Source organism: Phyllobates terribilis, unplaced genomic scaffold (genome assembly GCF_046119375.1).
Source record: "Phyllobates terribilis strain yellow unplaced genomic scaffold, ASM4611937v1 Scaffold_1__5_contigs__length_1240528914, whole genome shotgun sequence".
In the NCBI taxonomy this organism is placed as follows: Eukaryota; Metazoa; Chordata; class Amphibia; order Anura; family Dendrobatidae; genus Phyllobates; species Phyllobates terribilis.
The window spans coordinates 559,863,019-559,882,091 of record NW_027362761.1 but is presented as its reverse complement, the minus strand read 5'-3'; the positions used below and the strand labels follow the sequence as shown (position 1 = coordinate 559,882,091).

The 19,073-nt window shown below is 41.0% G+C and overlaps 1 protein-coding gene across 3 annotated transcripts in view; it reads right to left on the bottom strand.

The window, feature by feature from the left end:
* Positions 1 to 14,580: 14,580 nt before the first annotated feature.
* Positions 14,581 to 19,073, bottom strand: part of LOC141168944 (CD5 antigen-like) — a 154,345-nt gene continuing 149,852 nt past the window's right edge. For 2 of the 3 annotated variants that reach the window (XM_073655084.1, XM_073655083.1), the window contains exon 4: positions 14,581 to 14,723. In XM_073655084.1, the coding sequence (XP_073511185.1) occupies positions 14,719 to 14,723 (5 nt within the window). In that variant the 3' untranslated portion in view covers positions 14,581 to 14,718. The remainder of the gene's footprint in view (positions 14,724 to 19,073) is intronic. The other variant, XM_073655082.1, reaches the window with a different exon arrangement.

Genomic DNA, 19,073 nt, shown 5'->3' with positions numbered 1-19,073 from the left:
CTATGGGGGAATAGACTGAACCTGGTCAAGAGGGAGGTTACTTACCGTACGAGGAGACTAGGAGGGTTGGGTATGGTCAACCCTGTGGTATTCCTTGTGAATACCTTCATTAAGATCAATATTGCAAACCTCTGGAAAGAGAGGGCTCCTCTGTGGGTATTCTCCTGTAAGGGATGGTTTCAGCCTTTCTTCCAGGAATGGGAGACAGGACGGCAAGTGAAGGATCTCCGCACACCGCATGGACATCTCCCGGCTTACGCTACCGTGGTTCTGAAGGTAATTCGCCGGTGGGGTCTGGGAATGTGGGAGGTCAGGAAGCTCCTTGACAAAAGGGTTCTGTTGACCCATTTTCAGAGGCCTCTGGAGCTCAGGGATTGCCCAAGTCGGGATCTTGGGGTGGGTCTGTATCTTTTGAATTCTATCAGGATCCCCTCGAAGGTTTGGAACTTGGCTTGGCGCTGCTTCCATGGGAAACTGTGTGTGAGGGACAATCTGAAGTGTAGGAGCTCTGAGGACAGGAACTGTCCTCGGGAGCATTGTGGTACCATGCTTGAAAGCATGGACCACTTCCTGCTTCATTGTCCCTTTAACACAGAGGTGTACAACAGGGTGGGCGCCTCCATTGGCTGGCCTTGCTGCCCGGTCTCTCTTATGCGAAATGGGCCTATGGAGCATTCGGGGGCCTGGGTGGTCGGGACCGCTGCACCTTATTTCTAGTTAGCGCAGTGGTTAGGTATCACACGTGGAACGCACGATGCTTAGTATCGACGCAGCGGAAAATCCTCCCAGTGGACGATGTGTTTAGGACCATACTCGGTGACCTGGTGAAGGTGCGTTCTCTGGAGTATGAGAGACTGGGTACACGGAGGGCCGCTCTCCTCTGGAGGGGCTTTTCTTTTAGTGTGCCCTAGTCTGGTCATCTCCTCTCCTGGTGGTGGGCTGCTGTTGACACCATAGATTTTTGTTTTATTGATCAGTAGACAGTGATGTAGGGCTGCAGGCGCCGAACTTGGGCTTTGTCAGCTGTGGTTATTGTATTGTTTGTTATTGTATATATTGTATATTTGGGTTTGGGTGTAGGTGTTAGGTTGGGTGGAGGGAAAAGGGGGGAGGTGGGTTCGTCTTGTGGACACTGGGTATTTGGGTGAATAACTGGCACTGCCTGATCTGTCCTATGGACGTTGGACATGGACTGAGGCATGAGGCGCGGGACCAGCTCTCAGGTCAGTGCCGGGGAGGGACTGGTGGGCTCGAGTGTGGGGTGTTTTGTTTTGTCTTGTATATATTTGTATAGTTAGTATTTATTTTATTTATAATAAAAAAAAAAAATAGAAAAAAAAGAATGTATATATTAGTTTGTATATAATTTGTCGGTTATTGTTTATTATATTGTTATTATTTGTTTGGTAACCGGACCAGATGTCATGGTGTAGGTAGTTATTATTGTGTATATATGTATAATATGTGTGTGAGGAGAGAGGGAGCGGCTGGACCAGTTCATTACATTGTTCATTTTCTGGTTATTAATTTTGTTATGTTTCTGTTATTATTATTGTTATGTTTTTCATTTTTATAATAAAAGATCTACAGGATGTAACACAGGATCAGTACAGGATCAGTAATGTAATGTATGTACACAGTGACTGCACCAGCAGAATAGTGAGTGCAGCTCTGGAGTATAATACAGGAGGTAACTCAGGATCAGTACAGGATCAGTAATGTAATGTATGTACACAGTGACTGCACCAGCAGAATAGTGAGTGCATCTCTGGAGTATAATACAGGAGGTAACTCAGGATCAGTACAGGATCAGTAATGTAATGTATGTACACAGTGACTGCACCAGCAGAATAGTGAGTGCAGCTCTGGAGTATAATACAGAATGTAACTCAGGATCAGTACAGGATCAGTGATGTAATGTATGTACACAGTGACTGCACCAGCAGAATAGTGAGTGCAGCTCTGGAGTATAATACAGGAGGTAACTCAGGATCAGTACAGGATCAGTAATGTAATGTATATACACAGTGACTGCACCAGCAGAATAGTGAGTGCATCTCTGGAGTATAATACAGGAGGTAACTCAGGATCAGTACAGGATCAGTAATGTAATGTATGTACACAGTGACTGCACCAGCAGAATAGTGAGTGCAGCTCTGGAGTATAATACAGAATGTAACTCAGGATCAGTACAGGATCGGTGATGTAATGTATGTACACAGTGACTGCACCAGCAGAATAGTGAGTGCAGCTCTGGAGTATAATACAGGATGTAACTCAGGATCAGTACAGGAGAAGTAATTTATGTATGCAGTGACTCGGTTACACAGTTTCACAGTTACAAGCTGCAGGTACTGCCAGGCACAAAAAAAATACTTCTCTCTTTGCAGGACACGTGGTTCAATGGCACACAGGTCAGTCCTATGTACTTCATCCTGTAGGTCACAGTCATGTGCAAGCTCTTGTGTTTGATATGTATGCCAGGACTGATAAAGAAGGAAGCCCAGGTAAACAATGCTCGGACTGAGGTAATGCCATATGTCAGGCATTCCTGTAATACCCGGGGATCTTCAGTTTAACCATTTGCCTCCTCAGTGAATTTTAGTTTTTATGTTAGCCTTTTTCTTAAGAAAAAAAAGTTATATTTGCTGTAGAAATGTTTCTTGTTTCTGAAACTCAAATTTTCTTTTCTTTCTCTTTCTTTCCTCCCTTCCCTTCTTCAAAAAGCCATAACAGTTTTTATTTTTTTATTCATAGCTGAATAAGGCCTTGTTTTCCGTGGACTTAATTTTATTTTGGAATCACACCATTCACTTTATCACATAATATACTGCGGATAAGTAATATGCTGGGGATGTAACATTTGCACTGTGGGTTTATCCTTAGATTGATTCTGTGCAGAGTGTCCATGAATTTGGTAAATTGTGATTTTTATGTTCAATCTGTTTTATTAAACATTTTACAAACAAGTAATCTATTATATGAAAAATGATAACAATATACGGTATAGAATCATAGAAAATATCTAGTATTCAAAATGAGAATACCACTTTTAGCACTAAGTCAAACACACCATGGTAGACAATAACAGCACACATATGGCGAACGCCAACAAGGTATTCAAGAAAGAAAGTACCCTCTATATTATGTAGAAGAAAGATATAGGATAAGAAGGGGGAAAGAAAGACGAGGGTAAAAAAAGAAAAGAAAAGGGGTAACAAGAAGGGGTTATGGATAAAGGGGGAAGGGTCCTTAAAATCATGTATATATTAATGCGCAAATTCTTATGTAACTGTAAAAGTCAGCGGAACAAATTATGGAAATCAGGTGAATCCTGAAATAAAATCCATCCACGCCAAATCCTTCTAAATGTATCGTTTGTTCCATTGCAATCTGCAGACAGCTCCTCCATTCTACACATTCCTTATACCAGTCTAATATGTCAGGGGGGTTCGTACGTTTCCAAAACGGCGGGATTGTAAATTGTGATTTTTATGCTGGCACTGTAACACTCTGTGGATTTTGGAACAGAAAATCTGTAACAGAATCTAAATGCCGCTTTTCTCCTGAATCCGGCGATGCTTTTCTTTTGTTCCTGCTCCTCTCCGTTGCTCAGATATGGCCGCTTCTTCCCTGTATATAAATGTATTATTTATTCCTAGTGGGCGTGTCCCTTAGCTCTTCTCTGTGGGTGTATTCTTGTGGACCACACCCACTTGGCTATGAAGACTATATTTGTATGTATGGAAAAGAGGGCCATATCTCAGGAACGGAGAGGCGCAGGAACAAATGAAAAGCAACGCCGGATTCAGGAGAACAGTGGCGTTTACACAGGTAACTAATTATTACATATTTATGGAACGTGAAAGGTCATCTTTACAATGACTTAGGCAAGGACCTGATATATTTACTGGCATTTATAACAGTGACTGCCATGAAATATACAAGTAGAACCCAGCTGCATGTGGTTCCCATTGACCCGTACACATTGCACAGATTCTTAGTTAATATTAGGCTGTTTTACAAGAAGCTATTACTCGGGCGGCTTTCCACATGCACATGTCATTGTGTGTATATCCGCCCCACCGTGTGCATTATTGCCATGTGTTATGGTAACGATACAGCTAATGTGCGTAACATAAATAGATTCCCCAGTCACATGCCGTGACTTTCCATTCACCTTTAACTGTTTACAGCCTCGGCCGCTGGTGACATCACATGATCTCCTGTATTATTCTTCATGGAAATTGACGTTGGATGTATACTTAGTCTGCCCTACACGTTGTAGTCCACGCTGAGGCATCATGGTCACACATTGTATCACGTTATCACATCATAACACATCGCTTTGTTGTTTTTTTCCTTCCTTTACTAAGTCATTTTTGCAGATCTTTTGCATCAAATTTCTCTAATTTTTACCTTTTAAAAACTTTGGATAAATTTGGCTTAAGGTATGTGCACTGGCACTGCACCACCGCCCGGAATCCGCCTAAAAACGCGCCCCATAAAATGAACATAGCGTCAAAAAAGTCTGAGATCTTGTTTCACGGGAAGAGTTTTGCAGAAGCCTGGATGAAGGAAGAGGAGCGCAGGGGTGGACATAACATTGGTGCAAACTGGGGTCCAAAAGGTATGGGGGCCCATTTCTACCTCGAAAGCTGGTGCAATTTTGCATTTTTTGGACTTCTTGGGCTGCAAAGGGCTCATATTGTTATTGCACAGGGGCCTTTTTCTGTCTGTGTCCACCCGTGGAGCAGAGCATCGGGTGTGTGCCTATGTGTACTAGTTGTTCAGCACAGACGTCAACGCCGAAAAGTGAGTGGTACCCGGACTAAATGCCGGAGCAAGTGACAAGAGGTCATGAAGGAAGAGCTGGACCTGTGGGAGGGAAGAGTTGGCTTCCTGGTCCATCACATCAGAAAGCCTCAGAAATTGCATATTCATTGCTGAACCCCCAAAATCTAAGTGTTCAAGGCAAAAAAAAAATAACAGAGACTCTCAACAGCAGAGTGATCCCACCTTATCAGACAGGCACCTGGTGTACCGACAACAGGATTAGGAATAAATCTAAAGACTGTGTTGTTCCAGTTCTTGATACCGATTGTTGCCAGAGACGAACAAAAGAATGGATCCAGTTCAGCCAAGCAGAATTACTTTTCTGCTGAGACTGCTATTACAAGCATATTTGATAAAATGATTACCAGACAGCGCTCCCTAATTGGAAACTGTCTGTACTCATAAACATTATTCAAATAAGATTTTTTCTCAACAGTGTGACCAGGACGGCATAAAACCGCTGTCTGTGTTACACACTCAGAATGCAAAGGGACAAGGTAATTCTCTTACATTAAGCAGCAACACAAGTGTCTTAGTGGGATGGCAACACCTATATCAGCGCTCTGGTAGTACCTGCTGAGCACTGACTGAGGGGTGCGGTTTTGACAACTTCTGCTGCCATTTCAGAATTATGCAGCAGAAGTTGTCAAGGCATGATAAGGCACCATGATGTTTCAGTTTAAGAAATGAAGGTCAGTCAGTCTGAAAAATTGGTAAAACTTTGAAAGTGTCCCCAAGTGCAGTTGCAAAAACCATCAAGCGCTACAAAGAAACTGGCTCACATGAGGACCGCCCCAGGAAAGGAAGACCAAGAGTCACCTCTGCTTCTGAGGATAAGTCACCAGCCTCAGAAATCGCAGGTTAACAGCAGCTCAGATTAGAGACCAGGTCAATGCCACACAGAGTTCTAGCAGCAGACACATCTCTACAACAACTGTTAAGAGGAGACTTTGTGCAGCCGGCCTTCATGGTAAAATAGCTGCTAGGAAACCACTGCTAAGGACAGGCAACAAGCAGAAGAGACAAGTTTGGGCTAAAGAACACAAGGAATGGACATTAGACCAGTGGAAATCTGTGCTTTGGTCTAATGAGGCCAAATTTGAGATCTTTGGTTACAACCACCGTGTCTTTGTGCGACGCAGAAAAGGTGAACGGATGGACTCTACATGCCTGGTTCCCACCGTGAAGCATGGAGGAGGAGGTGTGACGGTGTGGGGGTGCTTTGCTGGTGACACTGTTGGGGATTTATTCAAAATTGAAGGCAAACTGAACCAGCATGGCTACCACAGCATCTTGCAGCAGCATGCTATTCCATCCGGTTTGCGTTTAGTTGGACCATCATTTATTTTTCAACAGGACAATGACCCCAAACACACCTCCAGGCTGTGTAAGGGCTATTTGACCAAGAAGGAGAGTGATGGGGTGCTACGCCGGATGACCTGGCCTCCACAGTCACCAGACTTGAACCCAACCGAGATGGTTTGGGGTGAGCTGGACCGCAGAGTGAAGGCAAAAGGGCCAACAAGTGCTAAGCATCTCTGGGAACTCCTTCAAGATTGTTGGAAGACCATTTCCGGTGACTACCTCTTGAAGCTCATCAAGAGAATGCCAAGAGTGTGTAAAGCAGTCATCAAAGCAAAAGGTGGCTACTTGAAGAACCTAGAATATAAGACATATTTTCAGTTGTTTCACACTTTTTTGTTAAGTATATAATTCCACATGTGTTAATTCATAGTTTTGATGCCTTCAGTGTGAATGTACAATTTTCATAGTCATGAAAATACAGAAATTTCTTTAAATGAGAAGGTGTGTCCAAACTTTTGGTCTGTACTGTATATACTATATACTGTACATATATATATATACATATACATATATATATATTTCCCTATTGAATCCCATTAGTAATGCCCCTTTTATGGTCATTTTAGAGCATGATGCTCCCAAAAATACCCCCCCCACACACACACTGAGTATGGTATCCCCACAATGAATCCTCCCCATACAGTTTTACCTTCCACACATACAGTATAGTATTTGTCGGTATGACGACCCACTCAGTATGAGGGCCTCCACAGCCACCCACACAGAATAAGGGCCCCCACTCAGTATGGGAGCCCTCACGGACCCCCCCTTCTGTATGGGACCCCCTACAGCCCCCGCTCAGTGTGGGAACTCTCCCACTTAGCATGGGACTCCCAAAAGCTACTTACTCAGTATGATGGCCCCTACAGACCCTCACACAGTATTGGGTCCACCACACACCCCCACACAAAATGACCCCAACAGCACACCACTCAGAATGAATGTCCCCACAGCCCCCCTCTCAGTATGGCAGCCCCAGCAGCCCACTTCTTAGTATGGGACTCCCCACTCAGTATAGAAGCCCCACACTTAGTATGAGAACCAGACAGCTCCGTACTCAGTATGATGGCTCCCACAGCCTATCACACAATATAATGGCCCCACAACTTTTCACACACTATAATGGCCTCCACAGCCCCTTGCACAGTATTGGGGCCACCCCCCCCCACAGAATGAAGACCTCCAGCACACCACTCAGTATGACAGTCCCCACTCAGCATGAGGCCCCAACTCAGTATGGGGTTCTCACAGCCTCCAGCTCAATATGCTGTCCCTTACAGTCCTCCATAGTCCCTCACACAGTATGATTGGTCCCTACAATTACGGACATAAAAAAAGCACTACTTACCTCTCCCGGTTCCCCCGGGGCACTGTTCCGGTCTGTGCAGTGTGAGTACTGAGGCTTCACTCTACAGGCGAGATGTAGTCACGTCATCGCACCTGCAGTGCACGGAGTCTCAGATTCACCGGCGCAGTCTGAAAGGTGGATCACACAGCTTTCGGCTTCCTGATCCACCATTCTATTTAACCATATCTGTGTCCTGGGGAAGCAGATACAGCTGAAACAGTGATGACAGGGCGAGGGAAGGGGCCTTAGTGCTGAGCGGCGCTGGGCGACCGACAACTCAAAGGCCTCATAGCGGCTGCATGGGCTGCCGCTATACATGATATGCCCCTGCTGCCTGCTCTTTTTATATAATACATACACTATATAAAGTATATATATACAGTTGTGATCAAAAGTTTACATACCCCAGCAGAATTTTTCTTTTCTTGGCCTTGTTTCAGAGAATATGAATGATGACAAAAAACTTTTTCTCCACTCATGGTTATTGGTTGGGTGAAGCCATTTATTGTCAAACTACTGTGTTTTCTCTTTTTAAATCTTAATGATTAATGAAAAGTTCACATACCATGGTGATTTTGGACTGATAACATGCACAGAATTTGACACAAATGGGTTTGAATGGCTACTAAAGGTAACATCCTCACCTGTGACCAGTTTGCTTGTAATCAGTGTGTGTGCATAAAAGCTGAGTGAGTTTCTGGGATCCAGACAGACTCTGGCATCTTTCATTCAGCCATTGACGTTTCTGGATTGTGAGTCATGGGGAAAGCAGAAGAATTGTCAACGGATCTACGGGAAAAGGTAGTTGAACTGTATAACACAGGAAAGGGATACAAAAAAATATCCAAGGAATTGATAATGCCAGTCAGCAGCGTTCAAACTGTGATTAACAAATGGAAAATCAGGGGCTCTGTAAAACCCAAACCACAGTCAGGTAGACCAACAAAAATTTTGGCCTCAACGGCCAGATAAATTGTTCGTGATGCAAGGAAAAACCCACAAATAACATCAGCTGAAATTCAAGACTCTCTGAAAACTAGCAGTGTGGCTGTTTCAAGATGCACAATAAGGAGGCACTTGAAGAAAAATGGGCTGCATGGTCGAGTCGCCAGAAGAAAGCCATTACTGCACAAATGCCACAAAGTATCTCGTCTACAATACGCCAAACAGCACAGAGATAAGCCTCAAAACTTCTCGAACAATGTAATTTGGAGTGATGAGACCAAAATTGAACTCTTTGGCCACAACCATAAACGTTACATTTGGAGAGAGGTCAACAAGGCCTATGATGAAAGGAACACCATTCCTACAGTAAAGCACGGAGGTGGATCGCTGATGTTTTGGGGATGTGTGAGCTACAAAGGCACAGGAAACTTGGTAAAAGTTGAAGGAAAGATGAATGCAGCACGTTATCAGCAAATACTGGAGGCAAATTTGCACTCATCAGCCCTGAAGCTGCGCAACATGACAATGATCCAAAACACAAAACACAAGGCCAAGTCGACCTGTCATTAGCTACAGCAGAACAAAGTGACGCTTCATTATCTTCAACTGTGTCCACATCCTGGATGCACATTCAGTTGAAAGAAATGATAGAGAAGGGAGCTGTCAGCTGTCGCTCCCTCCTTCATCATTCTCTGTGCGCATCTGACGTCTCAGTGCAGCAGGCGCGATAACGTTATTACATTGTGACCGCTGTGCTGTGCAGTGCAGACCTCACAATGCAGAGCCAGAGCTGTGGGGTAAAGGGGTGAGTATTTTTTTTCTAATCAATGAGTACTTTGTGGGGGCCATCATATTATTTGGCGTGTTATGTGGGGGCCATCATACTACACTGCTCAAAAAAATAAAGGGAACACTTAAACAACAGAATATAACTCCAAGTAAATCAAACTTCTGTGAAATCAAACTGTCCACTTAGGAAGCAACACTAATTGACAAGCAATTTCACATGCTGTTGTGCAAATGGAATAGACAATAGATGGAAATTATTGGCAATTATCAAGACACCCTCAATAAAGGAGTGGTTCAGCAGGTGGGGACCACAGACCACATCTCAGTACCAATGCTTTGTGGCTGATGTTTTGGTCACTTTTGAATGTTGGTTGTGCTTTCACACTTGTGGTAGCATGAGACGGACTCTACAACCCACAGAAGTTGCTCAGGTAGTGCAGCTCATCCAGGATGGCACATAAATGCGAGTTGTGGCAAGAAGGTTTGCTGTGTCTGTCAGCGTAGTGTCCAGAGGCTGGAGGCGCTACCAGGAGACAGACCAGTACACCAGGAGACGTGGAGGGGGTCGTAGGAGGGCAACAACCCAGCAGCAGGACCGCTACCTCCGCCTTTGTGCAAGGAGGAACAGGAAGAGCACTACCAGAGCCCTGTAAAATGACCTCCAGCAGGCCACAAGTGTGCATGTGTCTGCACAAACGGTTAGAAACCAACTCCATGAGGGTGGTATGAGGGCCCGACGTCCACAGATGGGGGTTGTGCTCACAGCCCAACACCGTGCAGGACGCTTGGCATTTACCACAGAACACCAGGATTGGCAAAGTCGCCACTGGCGCCCTGTGCTCTTCACAGATGAAAGCAAGTTCACACTGAGCACATGTGACAGACGTGACAGAGTCTGGAGACGCCGTGGAGAGCGATCTGCTGCCTGCAACATCCTTCAGCATGACCGGTTTGGCAGTGGGTCAGTAATGGTGTGGGGTGGCATTTCTTTGGAGGGCCACACAGCCCTCCATGTGCTCGCCAGAGGTAGCCTGACTGCCATTAGGTACCGAGATGAGATCCTCAGACCCCTTGTGAGACCATATGCTGGTGCTTTTGGCCCTGGGTTCCTTCTAATGCAGGACAATGCCAGACCTCATGTGGCTGGAGTGTGTCAGCAGTTCCTGCAAGATGAAGGCATTGAACCTATGGACTGGCCCGCCTGTTCCCCAGACCTGAATCCGATTTGAGCACATCTGGGACATCATGTCTCGCTCCATCCACCAACGTCATGTTGCTCCACAGACTGTCCAGGAGTTGGCGGATGCTTTAGTCCAGGTCTGGGAGGAGATCCCTCAGGAGACCATCCGCAACCTCATCAGGAGCATGCCCAGGCATTGTAGGGAGGTCATACAGGCACGTAGAGGCCACACACAATACTGAGCCTCATTTTGACTTGTTTTAAGGACATTCAGCCTTTAGTGTGTTTTTCCACTTTAATTTTGGGGGTGACTCCAAATCCAGGCCCCCATTGGTTATTAAATTTGATTTCCATTGATGATTTTTGTGTGATTTTGTTGTCAGCACATTCCACTCTGTACAGAACAAAGTATTCAATGAGAATATTTCATTCATTCAGATCTAGGATGTGTTATTTGAGTGTTCTCTTTATTTTTTTGAGCAGTGTATTTGGAGGGCTATTTGTTGGGCCATCATATTATTTGGAGGACTATATCTGGGGCAATCATACTATTTGGAGGGTTATTTGTGGGGGTCATCATAATATTTGGAGGACTATGTGGGGCACCATCATACTATTTGGAGTATTATATGGGGCCCATCATACTATTTAAGGGTCATCATACTCTTTAGAGGAGTGTGTGGGGGCCAATTATACTGTTTAGAAGGCTGTGTGGATGGTTGTTCAAGGTCCATTATCCTGTTTGGAGGGTTGAGTGAGGGATGTTATACTGTCTTGAGGGCTATAGGGGGCCATTATACTGTTTGGAAGGATAGTGGGGACCATTAAAATGTGTGAGGACCATTAAACAATGTGGAGGGTTGTGTGGGGGCCATTATACTGTATGGAGGGCCACTTAACTGATTGGAAGGGTGTGTGGAGGCCATCATATTGTGTAGAGGGATTTGTCGGGGCCATGATGCAGTGTGTGGGGAACTATGGGGGACATCATACTGTGTTGGGTTCACTGTTTTGGTATCATACTGTACGGGAGGTACTGCAGGGGCACAATATTGTGCCCGAAGAGGAATTCACTGTATCTTACTGTGTTTGGGGGAAACATTTTTTGGCATCATAGTTTATGGGGGCCATGAATGCGGTATCTTAGTGTGTGAGAACACTAATAGGCTTCAATATGGCAAAAATTACTTTGTAAGGGCCGCAAAGTTGTGGGATTTGCTCTTTTGTGGACCCAGGCTAATTTTCTTTATTTTTTAAATTATTTTTGTGAAGTGGGGGCATGAGCAGCTTGGCTACATCACTGGGTTTTGCTACACTGCCACAAGTGTCCCTCCTCATATACCCACCTTTGACATAACAGTGGGCTCCACCACATCTCCACAAATTAATCATCTGACTTTCCCTTCCTCTGCTGTGTGGCTGGGCTCTGCTAGAACACTCAACTCTGCTCCATCTCTTCGGTAATTCTTGGGGCATCAGCTCTGCTATATTTATGAGACTACTCAACTGTGCAGTGGCCATGCCTCATCAAAGTCATCGGTCCATGCTGCATTCCGCCTGCTATCTATCTATTACCTATCTATCTATTTATGAAATATCTATCTATGAAATATCTATGACCAGGTCAGGTTAGGTGTGTAAGAGCTGTGTTTGTAATAGATTTTTGGGACATAATCTTCCTACAAAAGTCTAGTATGAAGTACTAAAGGCTGATGATGATAGAGGAGTCTAGTGACAATGGTGCAGCACTAGAGAAGTCATGAAACTAAAGAAGGAGTGCAATATTGTAATGTGGTAGAATAATAGCTAAGCATCATAAGTTGAAAGGGGGAACACGGCTGATAGACAGAAAGTTGCTCCAGGCCCTGGCTACTGACGAGGGCCAAAAATTACTTAAACATTAGTAAAATATTTAGATTTGAGAGTCCTCAGTGGTTGATACCTTTTAGTAGCTAACTGAAAAGATAGTAACAAATTCCAAGCTTTCGAAACTACTCAGGTTTCTTCATCAGGCATAGTATAACAGAAAATCTGAAGAGTCCATGTGACAATGTCATTCTACATCAACTAAGGAATGTGCTCCTCAGACCTGTGGGGGTATCACAGCTCCAGGAACAGATTTTAATCACAGGATAATAAATCTTTCACACTCCTTATCTATGAACTATTCCAATATTTACAGCCACAACTGTTTATCCCTCTCCCATAGTAATAGCTCTGCTTTACGTGACTTGTCTCATCTATTGCATTATTTCTGTGTTTTGCTGTGTATAAATATGTAACTCTTCATATTTTCTGTTATACTATGCCTGATGAAGAAACCTGAGTAGTTTCGAAAGCTTGCAATTTGTTTCCTTTTAATTGCTAACTGAAAAGATGGTATCAACCACTGAGGACTCTCAAATCGAAATATTTTTCTATCTACTGGCTAACACGGTACAAAGATATATATTTTTCCTGTATTAAGACATTAGTAGACACCAATGTTTCAAGTGGCTCAAAATAAGTGAGTGGTCCAGTTGCAGCTTTTGGAGATACATTCTTTGGGGAAAATATTTTAGTATCCAACTACTGTAACTTTCTTGGAAAGCTTTAAATGGTTGATAACCGAGAGCAATAAACTTTATTCAAAAGTCCAGCAGATGGCAATGAGATAGACTGCAGATCCTCCTTACAGAGTCATATTCCCTGTGAAGTGTGTGGACCATTCGGGCAGAGGCGATGAATCTGCTGCGCTCGTCACCTTGCTGCTGAATGTGAGATCTTGGTTCCAGATGACGTCTTGTTCCGCTCGCTCCCATCTGTTACTAAGATTAGTTCATTATCTCAGGAGAATGCAGAGCTCTATTTACAGTCTGCAAATTGCAGCATCTTATATGTGAAATATTTCCGTATAGTGCCAATCTCCACAAAATACAAAATACTTCTCTTGCGACTGTGCAAAATTACACATCTATGGCTGAAGAAAATTCTCCCTCTACTAGCCAGCCCTTTATTTCCCTTTTTTTCATTTCAATAAACTTTGCAAAAATTAATAGTGTAAGCGAATATTAACAACTTTGTTATATATGGTATCTTATCAGAGAAATCTGCTTCTTTCTCCACTTATGAGCCACTTCTTCCCCTCCCTCTGCCTCCATAACTCATCATTCACTCTGAAAGACATCTCTAATCCCTTTTGCTCAAGGCAAGACAAACTTCAAGCTCACTGAGGGATCAGATTACAGCAAATTAAAGTCTACAGAAAGGGGAGGAGATGGTGAAAGGAGGTGAACAGTGAAACACAGGCAGAGAGACACAAACAGATTGTGCTGCAGCTTTCTAATAAGTGTCTTAGCTTTCTCCAGTGCTGGATTCACACTTACACTGCTTGGTACTTCTGTATAAACTCCTCTATGCTACTGCTGCCTATGTCTATCCCTGGAGTCTGTGTGTATTGTATATGGGAGACATCATAACAGCTAGTATCCACCCACCAGCTCAGAGACACCTGAAAATTAAAAATAAATCCTGCAGAGGGGAAAACTGGTGAAACGCGCAGGCTACAACAAGAAGTGCAATCAGAAGCACAATAGGAAAAAAACACCAGGAAACAAGAAGCGTTGTCAGGATGATGTGATTTTTGAGCAAATACTTACTTTAGAACTATCTTGACTTTTTGGAAAAAATAATAAAGAAATGAAGAGACTCTGAGCTTGTATCAAACAAGGAGATGCTGTATGCTATGATATATACGACATAGAGGCAGGGCAGCATTTCCTATAATGCTTGTGGTGTGAATGGTCCCATCACTCAACTACTTCATTAGCTAGCACCGACACTCATAGCAACTACTACAACCACCACAAGGTGGAGCTCAAGACAATACAGTTTTAAATGAGTTCAGTATGAACAATATAAATCCATATTCAGCTAGCTCCCCCTAGTGGAGGCTGCAGACCACCAGAATTGTAAAAGATGTATCATATGAGAAAAACACACACATATATATATATATAGTATCAGTAACATTTTGGAAAAAAAAATCTGAGTTTAGATAGGGAGAAAATTAATTTGTTTATATCCAAGGGCAACATATGTTAAATAAGAATTCATATTAAATAAATATAAAAGTGAAACAGAGGCATTAGTTAATTCATTGCTCTTTATATATGTGTAAATCACCAACAAGATCATTAAAAAAGACATTTTGTTGGAAATAAAAGCTTTAGAGACCGCCAGCATATGAAGAATATGTGAGAAGACTTCTTTTCCTTCATCCTGTAAGATATTGAGATTACATTTTATACACAAAAACGTAAACAATCAGTAAAATTCAATTCATTGAAACAATCGCATTCATAAAAACCAGACAACAACTGATTCATCCCCTACTTAGAGTACTTTTAGTAGACACCAGCAGGACCATATTATAATACAGGCTGCCACTCAATACAAGATCAGTATTAACATGTATAAAGGATATTATAGTAGTTATATTCTTGTACATGGGGGCAGTATTATAGTAGTTATATTCTTGTACATAGGGGGCAGTATTATAGTAGTTATATTCCTGTACATAGGGGGCAGTATTATAGTAGTTATATTCTTGTACATAGGGGCAGTGTTATAGTAGTTATACTCTTGTACATAGGAGCAGTATTATAGTAGTTATATTCTTGTACATAGGGAGCAGTATTATAGTAGTTATATTCTTGTACATAGGAGCAGTATTATAGTAGTTATGTTCTTGTACATAGGGGCAGTATTATAGTAGTTATACTCTTGTACATAGGAGCAGTATTATAGTAGTTATATTCTTGTACATAGGGAGCAGTATTATAGTAGTTATATTCTTGTACATAGGGGGCAGTATTATCCTAGTTATATTCTTGTACATAGGGGCAGTATTATAGTAGCTATATTCTTGCACATAGGGGCAGTATTATAGTAGTTATATTGTTGTACATAGGGGGCAGTATTATAGTAGTTATATTGTTGTACATAGGGGGCAGTATTATAGTAGTTATATTCTTGCACATAGGGGCAGTATTATAGTAGTTATATTGTTGTACATAGGGGGCAGTATTATAGTAGTTATATTGTTGTACATAGGGGGCAGTATTATAGTAGTTATATTCTTGCACATAGGGGCAGTATTATAGTAGTTATATTCTTGGACATAGGGGCAGTATTATAGTAGTTATATTCTTGTACATAGGAACTAGTATTATCATAGTTATATTGTTGTACATAGGGGGCAGTATTACAGTAGTTATATTCTTGTACATAGGGGGCAGTATTATAGTAGTTATATTCTTGCACATAGGGGCAGTATTATAGCAGTTATATTCTTGTACATAGGAGCAGTATTATAGTAGTTATATTGTTGTACATAGGGGGCAGTATTATAGTAGTTATATTCTTGCACATAGGGGCAGTATTATAGTAGTTATATTCTTGTACATAGGAATTAGTATTATCATAGTTATATTGTTGTACATAGGGGGCAGTATTACAGTAGTTATATTCTTGTACATAGGGGGCAGTATCATAGTAGTTATATTCTTGCACATAGGGGCAGTATTATAGTAGTTATATTCTTGTACATAGGGGGCAGTATTATAGTAGTTATATTCTTGTACATAGGAGCAGTATTATAGTAGTTATATTCTTGCACATAGGGGCAGTATTATAGTAGTTATATTCTTGTACATAGGAATTAGTATTATCATAGTTATATTGTTGTACATAGGGGGCAGTATTACAGTAGTTATATTCTTGTACATAGGGGGCAGTATCATAGTAGTTATATTCTTGCACATAGGGGCAGTATTATAGTAGTTATATTCTTGTACATAGGGGGCAGTATTATAGTAGCTATATTCTTGCACATAGGGGCAGTATTATAGTAGTTATATTGTTGTACATAGGGGGCAGTATTATAGTAGTTATATTCTTGTACATAGGAGCAGTATTATAGTAGTTATATTCTTGTACATAGGGGCAGTATTATAGCAGTTATATTCTTGCACATAGGGGCAGTATTATAGTAGTTATATTCTTGGACATAGGGGCAGTATTATAGTAGTTATATTCTTGTACATAGGAATTAGTATTATCATAGTTATATTGTTGTACATAGGGGGCAGTATTACAGTAGTTATATTCTTGTACATAGGGGGCAGTATTATAGTAGTTATATTCTTGCACATAGAGGCAGTATTATAGTAGTTATATTCTTGGACATAGGGGCAGTATTATAGTAGTTATATTCTTGTACATAGGAATTAGTATTATCATAGTTATATTGTTGTACATAGGGGGCAGTATTACAGTAGTTATATTCTTGTACATAGGGGGCAGTATTATAGTAGTTATATTCTTGCACATAGGGGCAGTATTATAGCAGTTATATTCTTGTACATAGGAGCAGTATTATAGTAGTTATATTGTTGTACATAGGGGGCAGTATTATAGTAGTTATATTCTTGCACATAGGGGCAGTATTATAGTAGTTATATTCTTGTACATAGGAATTAGTATTATCATAGTTATATTATTGTACATAGGGGGCAGTATTACAGTAGTTATATTCTTGTACATAGGGGGCAGTATCATAGTAGTTATATTCTTGCACATAGGGGCAGTATTATAGTAGTTATATTCTTGTACATAGGGGGCAGTATTATAGTAGCTATATTCTTGCACATAGGGGCAGTATTATAGTAGTTATATTGTTGTACATAGGGGGCAGTATTATAGTAGTTATATTCTTGTACATAGGGGCAGTATTATAGTAGTTATATTCTTGTACATAGGGGCAGTATTATAGCAGTTATATTCTTGTACATAGGGGGCAGTATTATAGTAGTTATATTTTTGTACATAGGAGCAGTATTATAGTAGTTATATTGTTGTACATAGGGGGCAGTATTATAGTAGTTATATTCTTGCACATAGGGGCAGTATTATAGTAGTTATATTGTTGTACATAGGGGGCAGTATTATAGTAGTTATATTGTTGTACATAGGGGGCAGTATTATAGTAGTTATATTCTTGCACATAGGGGCAGTATTATAGTAGTTATATTCTTGGACATAGGGGCAGTATTATAGTAGTTATATTCTTGTACATAGGAATTAGTATTATCATAGTTATATTGTTGTACATAGGGGGCAGTATTACAGTAGTTATATTCTTGTACATGGGGGCAGTGTTATAGTAGTTATATTCTTGCACATAGGGGCAGTATTATAGCAGTTATATTCTTGTACATAGGAGCAGTATTATAGTAGTTATATTGTTGTACATAGGAGCAGTATTATAGTAGTTATATTCTTGCACATAGGGGCAGTATTATAGTAGTTATATTCTTGTACATAGGAATTAGTATTATCATAGTTATATTGTTGTACATAGGGGGCAGTATTACAGTAGTTATATTCTTGTACATAGGGGGCAGTATCATAGTAGTTATATTCTTGCACATAGGGGCAGTATTATAGTATTTATATTCTTGGACATAGGGGCAGTATTATAGTAGTTATATTCTTGTACATAGGAATTAGTATTATCATAGTTATATTGTTGTACATAGGGGGCAGTATTACAGTAGTTATATTCTTGTACATAGGGGGCAGTATTATAGTAGTTATATTCTTGCACATAGGGGCAGTATTATAGCAGTTATATTCTTGTACATAGGAGCAGTATTATAGTAGTTATATTGTTGTACATAGGGGGCAGTATTATAGTAGTTATATTCTTGCACATAGGGGCGGTATTATAGTAGTTATATTCTTGTACATAGGAATTAGTATTATCATAGTTATATTGTTGTACATAGGGGGCAGTATTACAGTAGTTATATTCTTGAACATAGGGGGCAGTATTATAGTAGTTATATTCTTGCACATAGAGGCAGTATTATAGCAGTTATATTCTTGTACATAGGGGCAGTATTATAGTAGTTATATTGTTGAACATAGGAGCAGTATTATAGTAGTTATATTGTTGTACATAGGGGGCAGTATTATAGTAGTTATATTCTTGTACATAGGGGGCAGTATTATAGTAGTTATATTCTTGTACATAGGGGGCAGTATTATAGTAGTTATATTCTTGTACATAGGGGGCAGTATTAAAGTAGTTATATTCTTGTATATAGGAGCAGTATTATAGTAGTTATATTCTTGTACATAGGGGGCAGTATTATAGTAGTTATATTCTTATACATAGGGGGCAGTATTATAGTAGTTATATTTTTATACATAGGGGGCAGTATTATAGTAGTTATATTCTTATACATAGGTGGCAGTATTCTAGTAGTTATATTGTACATAGGGGGCAATATTATAGTAGTTATATTCTTGTACATATGGGGCAGTATTATAGTAGTTATATTCTTGTACATAGGGGGCAGTATTACAGTAGTTATATTCTTGTACATAGGGGGCAGTATTATAGTAGTTATATTCTTGTACATAGGGGGCAGTATTATAGCAGTTATATTCTTGCACATAGGGGCAGTATTATAGCAGTTATATTCTTGTACATAGGGGCAGTATTATAGTAGTTATATTCTTGTACATAGGAGCAGTATTATAGTAGTTATATTGTACATAGGG